At 38.5% G+C, this 13,406-nt stretch overlaps 1 protein-coding gene across 12 annotated transcripts in view; it reads left to right on the top strand.

Annotated features, from left to right (window-relative positions):
• Nucleotides 1-13,406, top strand: part of LTBP1 (latent transforming growth factor beta binding protein 1) — a 419,515-nt gene that overhangs the window by 331,734 nt on the left and 74,375 nt on the right. For 11 of the 12 annotated variants that reach the window (XM_082356679.1, XM_082356681.1, XM_082356683.1 and 8 more), the window contains 2 exons: nt 1,293-1,415; nt 7,192-7,317. In XM_082356679.1, coding sequence (XP_082212805.1) covers nt 1,293-1,415; nt 7,192-7,317 — 249 coding nt within the window. The remainder of the gene's footprint in view (nt 1-1,292; nt 1,416-7,191; nt 7,318-13,406) is intronic. The other variant, XM_082356680.1, reaches the window with a different exon arrangement.

Raw genomic sequence — 13,406 nt, 5'->3', positions numbered from 1 at the left:
GGGTGAACCTCATAATAATTTATTTTGATAGAATGAAATTATAAGGTGCTTCTCTTTTATCTGCCCTATGAATGGTACAGAAGGCAGCTAATTAGTTGCTTGGGTTCTATGAGGAATATTTAATTCCTTGTGCCCACATTTTCAACCAGACAGCGAGGAGAATAAGGCAGCAACAGTCTCCATATTCACTTCTTCCTGGACCTCCTCATGTATTTTAGCAGCACTCATAATTATTTGCAAGAAATGCCATAACATGCCAAATTTCTGAGAAAACAAAGAAGGTTTTGCTCTTTAGGTTTCTTCAGTGCTAATAATTTGAATCCTACACATACAACAGAATCGGGGCTCACGGAGTGTGTTAGGAATAATGAGCTCTGACTAGGAGTAAATGAGGTAATAAACAGCCCTAGTGAAAGATCTGCCTCAAGTTCATGCAGCAAGGGGGGGTCATTAATTGTCTTACATGCTCACAGTCAAGACCCAATATTGGTTACGTAAACCATTTTTAGTTGCATATACGTTGTAAGTACCTACGTTAGAAAAAATCCAGGCAACATTATACCTGTTTGTGATAACTGCTGAGTAAGTGACTTGATTTTGTTGACTCCCTTGCCTGCCAAAAACTCCTCTTCTTCCCCCTCTGCCACTTTCCACCCTGCTGTCAAGGCTCCAAGTAAGTTCCTTATGTTACACAGGCCACCTTTGACCCCTGTAGTGTCTCTTCTCTAAATTCATGTGACACTGGAAATTGGTGCTATTCTTTTGACAAATATCTTTTTTGACAATTCTTATGTTAAATTATTTTGAACTTATAAAGCAACTCAATATTTTTGTGTTTTTTCTTATTAATATAATTTGGGTTTTTTGGTACAATCATTTTTCTTTGGAGGCAGGGAGCATGCCAAGTACTTTAAAAATCTTTCCTGTAATGCATAATACAGGATCTTGTATAAATAGATGGTCAAGATATTCTTATTTGAAGAATAATTTTATTCTCTATCATCACGGAGAATTTAACCAAGTAAATTACTGTTTGTTATAGAATCTTTACTCTTCCTCTTTGAGTTGATTTTATTTGACGTTAAAACTTGTTTATTTATTGTGCAAAGCTAAAATCCTTTCAAAATATTTCATTTCTTAAAAACTCTAAAAGGTAAACCGTCATCCATTTAAAATCATGCGTTATGAGAGATGTAAAATAGTGTTCATTTATGTGAGTCTGGTGTGTAAACATAAGGAAAATGTTTTTCTTAATACAGTTTGTCTTTTAAATTTTGTAAATTGACTTGTAGATATCAACGAGTGCTTGGAGGACAATAGTGTTTGCCAGGGAGGAGACTGCATTAATACTGAAGGGTCCTATGATTGTACTTGCCCAGATGGATTCCAGCTAAATGACAATAAAGGGTGTCAAGGTACTGCTCTCTTCATCTTTTAAGTTATAATTTACATTATTGTTCAGTTCTGCATTGCTTCCTGATGACAGTCTGCGGTTTTACCACTTTATATGTAAGTGAGCTATGCCAATTTGTATTTGTATAATATTTTTCTTGAGTCTACATCAAGTAGAGGAAGTTCTCGCTTTGCACTGCACCATGTTAACTGAAACTCATGTGTTTTGGAACTGTGTCCTAGCTTTGTGTGCTTCTGTGGTAACTGAGATCACCTGTACTTTGCTGTTCCTTCCATGGGCCAACCTTGGTACTTGATTCTAAATTATCTTCTAGCTTTTTTATCTCGTTCATGGGTCTATTTAATTTTGTCCCGTAGCTGATATGTATCTGCTTTTTTTTTTTTTCCTGATCCCTGTTTTTATACAGTATCCAGCTTCTCCTCTCCCCCAAAAACCTCACTAATGTTTTGGTCACAATTATAGAGGACAGGATTTTACGTTTTTTCAAAGTGCTATCATGTTTAATCTCCTAAACAGCAGTCCTCCTCCCCTTATCTGTGGTTTCATCTTCTGCAGTTTGTTACCCACAGTCAGCTGCAGTCAGGAAATACTAGGTGGAAAATTCCAGAAACAATTCACAAGTTTTAAATTGCTCACTGTTCTAAGCAGTGTAATGAAATCTCGTTCCATCCCATTTCATCCCACCCAGAACGTGAATCATCCCTTTGTCCAACATGTCTCATCTGTTAGTCACTTAGTAGCCATCTGCGCCGTCAGATCCACTGTCGAGGTATCACAGTGCCTGTGTTCCAGTAACTCTTATTTTACTTAATAATAGTTCCAGAGCACAAGGGTAGTGATTCAGCAATTTGGATATACCAAAAAGAAGCCATAAAGGTGCTTTGTTTTTTAAATGAAGAGGTGAAAGTTCTTGACTGACTAAGGAAAGAAAAAAAATCATGTGTTGAGGTTGCTAAGATCTATGGTAAGAACAAAGAGGGAAAAAGAAATTTGTTCTAGCTTTGTTGTCACCCCTCAAACTGCAAAAGTTACGGCCACAGTGCATGATAAGACCTTAGTAAAGATGAAAAAGGCATTAAATATGTACAATAAGATAATTGGAAAGAGAGAGAAATTACATTCACATAACTTTTATTACAGTATACTGTTATAATTCTATTTTTAGTTAGTGTTGTTAATCTCTTACTGTGCCTAATTTATCAATTAAACTTTATTATATGTATGTATAAGAAAAAAGTAGTATATATAGGGTTCAGGACCATCCATGGTTTCAGGTATCCACCGGGGGTCTTATAATGTATCCCCCGGGGGTAAGGGAGGACGGACTGTACAGTGGACACAAGGTACTAATAAGAACACAGCACCAATCACAGCACAGCTTTAACTGAATAACTTCTATGTGCCAGTTGCTGAATTACCTTACTTAATTTGTAAAGAATTGAAGAGGCAACTTTTCTTTTATCCATTTTGTGCATGAGTAACTGAAGCTCAGAGAAGTTAATTAGCACGTTCCTCACTAGTAAGTAATTGAGCTGAGATTTGAACCCAAGATCTTTCCCCACTATTTTCTGTACATTGCCATGCCAGTTATTGTTACACTTATAGCCAAAGGAAGGAAGACAATGAGATTCAGTGAATTTTTTTTTTTTCCCAGTGTAACGTATTGAGTTATTGTTGATGCTGGGGTTAAAAAATCAGATTGTCTAGATCATTTGTTCCATCATTTTTAGCTACACCTAACTGCCCCACAAGTTTTCCTATAATTATTAGTCTTAATGAATCCATGCCTTTTTTCCCATTGAAAACTCAAACTTACCTGTACTCTTATTTATTTCTAATACTGGTTAAATTTTTTTTTCTCATTGTTGCTCCGCCATTATGGAACTCTGTAGTGTATTCCAAAGTACATATAAATAAAAGCTTGTTGGAGTCATTTTTTATCCATTGCTACTGGACATGTATGACTTTTTTGTTCTCGATTGTCATAAATTATATCCTTCTCACGTGTCCCAAATCACAGTATTCTTAAAAGGGAATATGGTGTCTATTCTCTTAGTTGTGAATATTATACCCTGTGTATCATTATCTACACTCAGCTCTGTGTCCCTGAGATACAAAAGACATGGGCCTTTGCCTTACTGATCCCAAGATTTAAATATACTGCAGTGTGTACCTCATTTGATATCATATATTTATTTACCTTCAAGGTGAATTTAAATTTTTCAGTATTTCCAATACAGAAATTAAATGTGCTTGGATTTAATGTAGTTGAGAAGAAAGGTTTGAATTATAAATTTATGTGACAGTATTTCCATTTGGGGTCTTTTACATCTTAATAAAATCTTGATTTATATAAAAATGCCAAGAGATACCCCCCAAACCACCTGAATCCTATTTTTATTACAGACATTTGGGCCAGAAGTAATATTTTTTCTGTTTCCTCTTGTCACAAATTTTTGACCAAATAGAGGTAAAACCAAGTCTTGTATAAAGAGACCATGATTTCATATTGCAAATTATATGCACTTCTAGAGTTAAAGTGCATAAAACTCATTTAGCCATCTGATTAATTAATTATACTGTCTTCTCTCCGTATATTAAATTTGTGTTTGTGATTTGATAGGAACTCATATGTGACTGCTCCAAACATACGATGTTTTATTGACTATAAATCATTATTAAATTGACTTTGTTCTCAGTCACGTCGGTGATTCCTGATTTCCAGAATAAATTAATGTCTGCTTGAAAAACTTATATCCAAACGAATGAAAAATATTCCTGAAGCGGGATAGAGTACCTTTTAAAAAATACTATCTGTGAATATGCTCCATCACCCACCTTCTCTGATTAGAGTCTGTTTATAATATCATGTGCACTCACCTTGTTTTGAATCATCTCTATTTGCCACGTCACTGGAGGCAGCTTTGTGATCCTTCGCTCTGCCTGAAGTTAGTAGCCTACTTCTATCTAATCCCATGATCATGTCAGCATTCTGTACATGGGTGTAGATTTCAGAGTTTGTTTTAATGCTGAAAACATAATTGATGACAATGTGAATAACCATGGAACATATTTGAATAATAATGCATGATAGGCATAAACTTTAAACCTCGCCTAATAATCTGAAGATAGTTCCATATTCAGGAAGGCATTTTCAATTGAAAGTGTAAGAATCTCTTCCCCCAGCAAAGTTAACGATGTCATACAGACAGCATGGAAATTCTATGTTAATACTCTCTTTAGGAATGTGGCAGCATACATTTGATCTTCAGAACACACTCAGTTTCACGTTTTGACTTACACGTGCCAAATTGTGAATTTCTGTGGAATCTTGGACCCATGAAAGAAACCCAACTTAAATATAGTCTGGCTTTCAGCAGAGTTACTAGCAGCATAGTTTAGAAATCCCTCAATAAGTGCAACCCAAATTGAATGCATATGTTTCTCTGGTTCCAGATATTTGTGTTGTTCTTTCTTGGTGGTTTCCTGGAAAAAAGTCTGGGAATTCATCTTCAGTTCCTGTCATCAGACTTTTTAGACAATTATTTGTTAATCAATGACTTCTCTTTAAGCAAGAAGTTTATGCCCATTATTCCCTACGCAAAGTTGCAAAGTCTGACAGCTTTTATAGGGCCATGTTGAGTCACAGATAAAATAAGGAGGTGGTCTCGGATAACCTCTAGGGCTCTACAAGATGGATATCGACCTGGGACTTGATCTCCAGGCCAGTGGAAGTTTATGGCACTTTGCTGCCCAGGTAGAGGGCAACAGATTCTAGGCAGCAGATTGGAAAGAAAGTATGGAGCTAACGGGTAAAAGAAGGTCAGAGTTCAAGAAAGATTACAACCTAAGGTATTATCAGTAGGTAGAGAGCAAACACAGAGGATACCAGAGATTTTATAAAAGAAGTGAAGAATTTCACAGAGTGGAATCACGTTGAGAAATAGTAAAGTAGAAAATGATTCATTGCTCTTCCTTGAAATATTTTAGTGACAATTAGAAGAATGGGAGAATTGTTAAGAAAATGAGTAATTCCTATTTGATTTCTTAGTTGGGTTCAGCAGTAGATAAGCCAGTTAGCCTGCGATATATGGCAGAAGGAAGGGTAAGGAGTTGAGGCTTAATATAGAGATGGCTTAATCAGTAATATTGCCGGAATTCCTACTACACAGTGAGATCAACAGGGCAAAAAGAAGAGCCCCAGGAGATCCTGGATACGGGGAAAGGATGACTGTCTGGAGGAGGTGAGCTGCCGGGTTGGTGGCTAAGCATGTTCTAGAGGTCACTAGGAAGGTCCCATCATCTTTACCTTTTCCATGTTCCCATTAAGCTTTACAGTTATTCATGTTGGTTCCTGCCTCCCCTGTTACATTGTGAGCTTCATAGTGTCAAGGGCCCCTTCCTACTCAGCCTTCTCATAGGAAGCCTTTGGCAAAAGTTTTTAATTGAATTAAAGATGGATTTTTAAGAGGATATGTTGAGGACCTCTTTAGCAAGAGATAAAGAGGAGGACCTAGGAGACTTCAGAAAGATAGGAAAATGACCTTAGTAGGGCTACTGCCTGGATGGTGCCAAGGACCTGTGATATTTTTTATGACCCCAATTAACTAAGAGAACCTCAATCAATCACTCTTCAGTTATTAGAGAATGGACAAAACTGTGAAATTTTTTGGTGGGCAAACATTCATAATACACTGTTCATTTGCTGTGCCAGGAGCTGGGGACTCAGAGTTAAAATATGCAGTTCTCCTTAAGAAGCAGTCAGTGCAAGAGGGACACAGATGAGACAAACAGCAGTTAAAATGCAGTGCGCATAGGCAGTTGCATGCGTCAGCACCGGTGTGAACAGGTGAACCATTCTCCATGATTCCTTATGTTGTCCACTTTGGGCACTCTTAACCAGCATAACTAGGACTAGTTTGAAAGAACACTGCGTTTACACCAAATACTTCTGGCATTATCAGGGTTTAGGAGTGCATCATCACCCTGGCTACAGGGAGCATAATCATTCTTCACTGAGGGCAAGCAGAGTATGAGATGGTCAACACAACTACCACATGGTTTGTTCATAGCAATAGTCGCTACCACTTTTTGACTCTTGGTTGTGTTGGGTACTGCATTAAGCGCCTGATGCTTATTCACTAATTTCATCATCACAGAGCTGTGCCAATATTAAGACTTACCCTGGTATACAAGGCCTTTTTCTTGTACTTTATTTCTTGTATCCATTTTCAGTGAAATACAGATTGTAGTCTATTTCATTTGTATATTCAGATATCTGAGAAGTGCCATTTTTGAGCCAAACACTGTAAGACATGTGCAGCCTTGCCCTTAAGTTCACGGATAGGATAGGCATGGACATGGGGAGACGTACAGGCCACCGGAGAGTTGTTTGCATGGTGGTGGGAGAGGACAAAGGAGAGCACAGTATCCACACTGAAGAATATTTCACAGAGGATTTATTTGATTGTAGACCCTCAAGCCTCCTGTATGTCTTTTAAAAAAAGGGTACCTTTGGGTTGAAACTATGAAACTGCTTTTTTTTTTTAGGTTGAAAATGGTTTGAACTTTGGCTAGTTCCTGTGATTCAACTTAAGTAGTTTCTCTCTCCTGACAGTCCAACTTGTCTTGTGGTCTGGTGTGTGTACAAACTGTATAGTTGTGCCACCAAATAAGTGTCTGACCATTTTGTAATAGATTTTTCTTCTTGTATGTCTGGTATCATAAGAAAACAAAACAGATTTTTTTCAAGTATGTGGAACTCTTCTCGATTCCAGATATTAATGAATGTGAACAGCCCGGACTCTGTGGTCCTCATAGAGAGTGTCTAAACACAGACGCTTCTTTTCACTGCGTCTGCGAGCAGGGTTTCTCAATCTCTGCAGATGGACATACGTGTGAAGGTAAGACAAACCATAAGACATCACATAATTATTGCATGATATAGTAGAGAGGAGATCACTCTCTATTTTAATAGGCAAAGGCTCTGAGACACTGAAAGACACTCATGATTTAAGGCCTTAGAACATGTATGCACCAAGGTGACCCCTACCCGAAATCACAGCTCGGGGTGGCTGGGATTTACAAACAGGATAACCGGCCATCATGATGGTGAAAATACTCACAGGTGATTCCACTACTGGTACTGAATTAACAAGTCAAAATGTGTGGGAGGTGATGATTTTAGGTGCACATGGGAGACCTAAAGGAAAACGGGGGCAACATCCTGATGTAACTCAAGACTCTGCCAATTTTGATTATGCTTCATATAGACCATCTGAATCATTCTGTTTATAAAAATGCCTTGCTTGATTGTTTCTCTGTACTACTGTCGGCAGAGACTTTCCAGAGTTATTCCTCTCATATCCTTAGCTCTAAGCCAGTATATTTTCTTATCTATCAGTATTTATTATGTCCTAAAAGCTAATTAACTTGTAAGATGTTACGATAACACTGTGGGCTTCCCATTGGCAACCTCTGTATGTTTGCAGGGATACAGCACTGGTTATATTCATAAGATTTATATCTTGATGACTTATTATAGTTTGATAAATTGAGGAATAATTCATCTGAACCTTTATAAAAGTAAACTGAGAAGATTCCTATAATCATAATTTTAATCCATCCCTTTGTGAATCTAGGTTATCAAAACCCAGCTATGTTTTAAAGAAGTATGAAGGTTTTGTTCTGGGCCTATGATAGGATCCAAATGCTTTGCTCTAAAAAATCGTGCAGCAGGAAGTGTGTGCTCTCCTAACCCAGACCACAGTGGAATCAAGCCGAGGAATGGTAACCAGGTTCATCTGTAACTAATTATTACATTGGGAAGAATAAACTGATCTTATAAAAAGCAGGAGATTGTTGAAATTGCTCTCTTGCTGAGCAGACAAAACATTGATACCAGATTTGGTTTCAAGTGAAAGAGAGATAGTCCAGGGTGGGGTTTAAACAAGCAGATTCTGAGGGGTTTGAAAGAGATCAAAAGTGGGGAAATGGAGAAAAACATCATAAAGATGACCATGAGAGGTTTACTCCATGTTTCAGTGGTTCAAGTTTTAATTAATTTTATATTTAGAGCTCTTATGAAAGACAGGGCATGAATGCATACATTCTAGGGGGATCACAGTATTCCCTGGTGGAGGGAATAGGGTGCTAGCCCACCTGGGTCACTGACGAAACGAATTTGCAGAATGCACATTTCCCAGCCTCCTAGAAAGGTGCAGGTTTGCTTCTTCAGCTAGCTCTAAAACATGGATAGTAAGGGCTTCCTTTGCTGAAAAATGGTCCCAGTTACAACTGCCAATAGCTGTGCCATGCAAAAACTGTATTCAGAAAAAATGTAAGTCACCTCAAGTGCTCACCAGTCAAAGCCATTGCTCCAGAATAATATAGCAATATAAGCATATTCACATTTATTTTTTCTTTTGTACTTTATAATTTTTCTTTAATTCTGTATCTTTTAAAATCCTGATTTCTGTAACTCCAGAGTTACATAATCACTCTAATTTAGTTGCAGTTCTAATTTTGTTAGTCATTTACTGGGCAGCGATTTGAATTTTAAAATGTGTTTTTAGAAAACTTCCAGTGCTTTGTAAATTACTGTACTTTAGTATACTGTCTTTGACACTTGTTCCATATTTTTTACTCCAGAATCTGGACAGTTTTACAAAAGTAAAAAAAGTAGATAATTTAGAATATTGTGCTGCTATATGGCAGTATAACTAGAAAGCTCCCTAATTATTAGGCATGTTAATCTCTTTTTAGAATAAGCTTTGCAAGATTTTCATTTTTTGTGGTCTTAATCCAATATATTAAACTGGTCCAAATTTTCCGTTGTTGGACTTAGCCTGAAACTTGTGACAGTAGCAGTATGTCCTGATTCTACCTTTGGCAGTGGTGTAGGACGAAGCTAGTCCATGTGATGGGGATTTAGCTATAGAGGTGATGTGCATAGGACTTGAATTAACACTGAGAAGTGGCTGGCACCCTTATTTCATGCCCATCCACCAGCTTACTTCCGAACTTCTAATTAAAGCAGTGGAAGCCACGTGGACGTGTGAGGGCTGGCATACCCTGCTTTAAGCAGGGCTGAAGGAATCCCACCCAGCTGAGGGAAGGAGGGCCCTTCCCTGATGTCCTATGACTGGGAGAGTTATTGAACCACAACGAAGAGGTGTACTCTGTCAACGTGAACTGTCTCAGGTATCAAGTAGCATGGCCGATTCTTTGGAAGTACAAACAGCACCACTGGCTCCTTCCTTTCCCTTACGTATGTGCTGCTCTGGGAGCACGTATGTGGGAGAGGATGGAGAAACACCTTGTTTTTCCCACGTGAGATAAAGAAGAACAACAGTGTCATTTGAAGTTTGAGTGGAGTGGGAAGGAAGTGATGGATGAGCAGCTATTTATTTATTTATTCATTCCCTCAGCAGTGACAGAGTGCCTGTCTTGTGCCAGGCACCATTACTGTTCCGAGGGCAAGACACACACTGTTCTTGTGCACATGGAGCCTACATTCTAGGAAGGGATTCAGGGATCAATAAGTAAATAGTACATATAGAAAATTACGTTGTTGTATTTAAATAATATAACATGGTTATACTTTATGGATATAAATAAGTGCAGGGTATGGCATGCCATATATAATTTATAATGCACAGGATTTTTTTCCCAAGTCCTATATGTGGATGTCAGGAAAGTACAGGGAATCAGGACCCTTCTGATTTACTTCCACCTCGGTCGTTCTCGGTAATTCTTTCTTTTCTTCTCATAACTGCAGTTCATCATTTCCTGCCACCTCCTTTGCACCTTCTAGCCAGAGCTTTTATCTTGTGTAGGAAAACAAAGGAAATTTTTTCTTCTTTCATTCAGCTCACTGTTTTATATTTCAATTTATCTTATCGATTTGTTTTAAAAAGTTACAATTCTTTGGCCCCTTTATTTTTCCCCACTTTTTAAATTGCGGCATTTTAATTCATAGGAAAAATATGTATCATCCCATTTATAAGCTGACTCAGGGTTTGGTTTCTTCATCATCAGCAGAATGTGAGTGAGTGGGAAGAAGAATAGGGAAACTTGTGACTGTATCCTCAGCGTCACCATGTCCGTCCCCTGACTCCCATAGAGCAATGCCTCCTGGTCTCTGACTTGGCATCACTCCATTCACGTGCCTCTGGGCAGGCTGCTCTTGGCCAGGAATGGCTGTGCTCTCCCAGTTGGGTGTCCAGGTTGACTGAGACCTTGTATGACAACAAGTAGAACTGGGGACGTTGGGCATCTCTAGACCCCACTGTGCTTTCTAGTCTGTTCACATAATAGACCGGGCACACTGGTCTAGCAGGGACCTCAGAGGAGCCCGGCAACACAGAGGGAGCATTGGTGACTTACGGAACCTGCTTAGTCATGGCTAATTAAGCCTCCAAACCATGACCAAAATCACTCCCTAAAGCCCTGTCCTTTAGAAAGCAGCCTCATTCATTCATCCATTTGACAAATATTTATTACGTGTGTGCTATGTTCTGGCCACTCTTCTAGGAACTGAGGCTGTGTCAGTGAACAAAAAAAGATCCCCAGTTTCTTGGAGGCAATAAACTAATAAGCAGACTACGTAATATGCTAGACAGTGATAAACCCCATGAAAAAGAACGGGGTAATGGGGTTCTGAGGGCTGGAGTGAAGAATGGAAGCTGGTACAATACAGACTAGGGTAGTCACAATGGGCTGTTCTGCCTCTGTAATGTGGGTTAATGAAAGTAATACTAAAATTGTGTCTGAGTAACAGATAAAGCCATATTAAGTGCCTTTCTTTTTCAAACTGATCATCTCCTGGCTAAGTGATAATAGCCTGTCAATAAATAGACAAGAGGACATGAGATCATCTGCTAAAGGCCTTTTTCCAATTACCGACATGAGTTCTGTTGTCCAGACAGGGGAATACAAAATCAGAGTACAACACCCAGAGCAAACCCTAATGTGAACTATCGGCTTTGGGTGATCATGATGTGTCAGTGTAGGTTCATCAGTTGTAACAAATGGACCCCTCTGGTGGGGGATGTTGACAGTGGGCGACGCTAGGGGATGGTTTTGGGAAAACAAGGGGAATATGGAAACTTTCTGTGAAATTTTACTGTGAACCTGAAACTGCTCTTTAAAGTCTGTTTTTAAAAATCAGGCATTCCTGGCATTACCTGTTTTTCATCAGAAAAAAAAAAAAAAATCGAAACCTTTAAGTTCAAGTCTATATTCAACTGCTATCTTTTTCTCCCCTGAATTTTGTTGTTTATTTCTCACTTTTCAAAATAATACCCCAGATGGAGTATGTGATCAGGAACTTCTCTCATATTCAAAACAACTCTCATATTGATTTAAAAATTGAGAACTATAGGATTGGAAGGGGACTTCTTAGAACATCTAGGCTGAACTCTGAATCCCAAAGCACTCAAAGAATCAAGTCCTATTGTTGAACAGCTGTAAAGGCTCTAATCCTGTAACCTATTTAGATATCTACCATAAACCACTTCTTGCTAACTCATTCATTTGGAAGGGAAAACACAACAAATGCAAGTGGTAAGGATGGCTAGTTTCTTGAAGTTGACTGAGAACAGTGATATCAGAAAGATTAAAAGAAGTTGGGTCCAAACTCTTAGGCCAATTTTGTGTTCGCTGGGAACCAGAAAAAACAGTAAAGGCAACCTTAGCCAAATCAAAGAAATAAAAACGAACTGGGAGCTAGTGTGGTTTTGTTTTCAGACTTTGAGGTACATTTTCTATGAACAGTGTAGAAAGAAAGTATAAAACCATTGCTGACAACACTCCAAGGCAGTTGGTGGTTTTGTGGCATGGAGATAGAACTTTATGTCTATCACCGAAGAGAAAATATTTTTGAAAATGACTTAGCCAAGTAGGACATTGAAGTACCCTGACACAATAATATATTACATCTGGCTGCTTGGCGCAAAGATTTTTAGGTTTTTTTTAGTACTTTTAGAGTTGGAAACTGAAAAACCCAGCAAGAGAACACAGCCGGAGTGTTGCTTTTCTGAAAACAGGGAATTCAGCTTAACAACAGGATCCTTTCCCTCCCTTGTGTAAAAAAGGATCAGACAACATTCCAGGTGAGGAAGGGAAGTGGCCTCTTGCTGTAAAGGCTACTGTTCTTCACACTCTCTCCTCCTGTGAATGTACTTCTGCAGAAGTGAATGAAATGGATGATCAAATCATTAGGGAGAGAGCTGAGGAAATCTTGCTGGAATAAGCTGCTTTTGGACCTGGAATACATATTTTCCATGCGTTGTTTGATTGTCCTCTGTATATGAACATTTTTATAAATTCATAATGGTAGCAAAAAAAATTCAAGAGCTCTTCCTAAGCCTTTTATTGCTGCTGACCTTTTAAAACCCCAGAGCTATGGAAAATCATCTGTTCATAGAAGAAGTAAACACTTTTCCTTGTAGCCAAAAAAATAGACATGAAACTGCCAGAAAGGGAAGTCTGTGAATAGGCGGGGTGCCCCTCACACTTCCTACTGTGGCCCCCCCTCCCCCAGCTCATGTCTGGGGCACCGAGAGCTTCCTGCATCTACTTTGACCAGTCTTTTGATGTCATCAACAACCCAAGTTCTTGAGAGATCATGGAAGGTTGTTGTGAATAATATTTTCATACTTTAGACCTACATTGTAATGCTTAATATATTGATTCCAGAATCAGTTACTTTTTAGGCATCTAACAGAGAATATCATATGATTGTCTTGGACGCCCAGTGTGAGTGGACTGGAGATACTTCACATATCTGATTTCATGACTTTATTAAAACAACAGCAGTAATAGTAATAGCCAGCATTCACTGAGTTCTTATTAGGAGCCAGGCACTATGCTAAGTGTGTTGTACCCATTTTCTCTTTTAATCTTCACGACAAACCTATAGGTAGGTTAAGTACTAATTGGTATGCTTTTGGCTGCAATGAGCAGCTTACTCTAAGAAAATTTATTATAC

This window comes from Balaenoptera borealis, assembly GCF_965194805.1.
Source record: "Balaenoptera borealis genome assembly, chromosome: 15".
NCBI lineage: Eukaryota > Metazoa > Chordata > Mammalia > Artiodactyla > Balaenopteridae > Balaenoptera > Balaenoptera borealis.
This window is presented reverse-complemented; position numbering and strand designations above follow the sequence as displayed.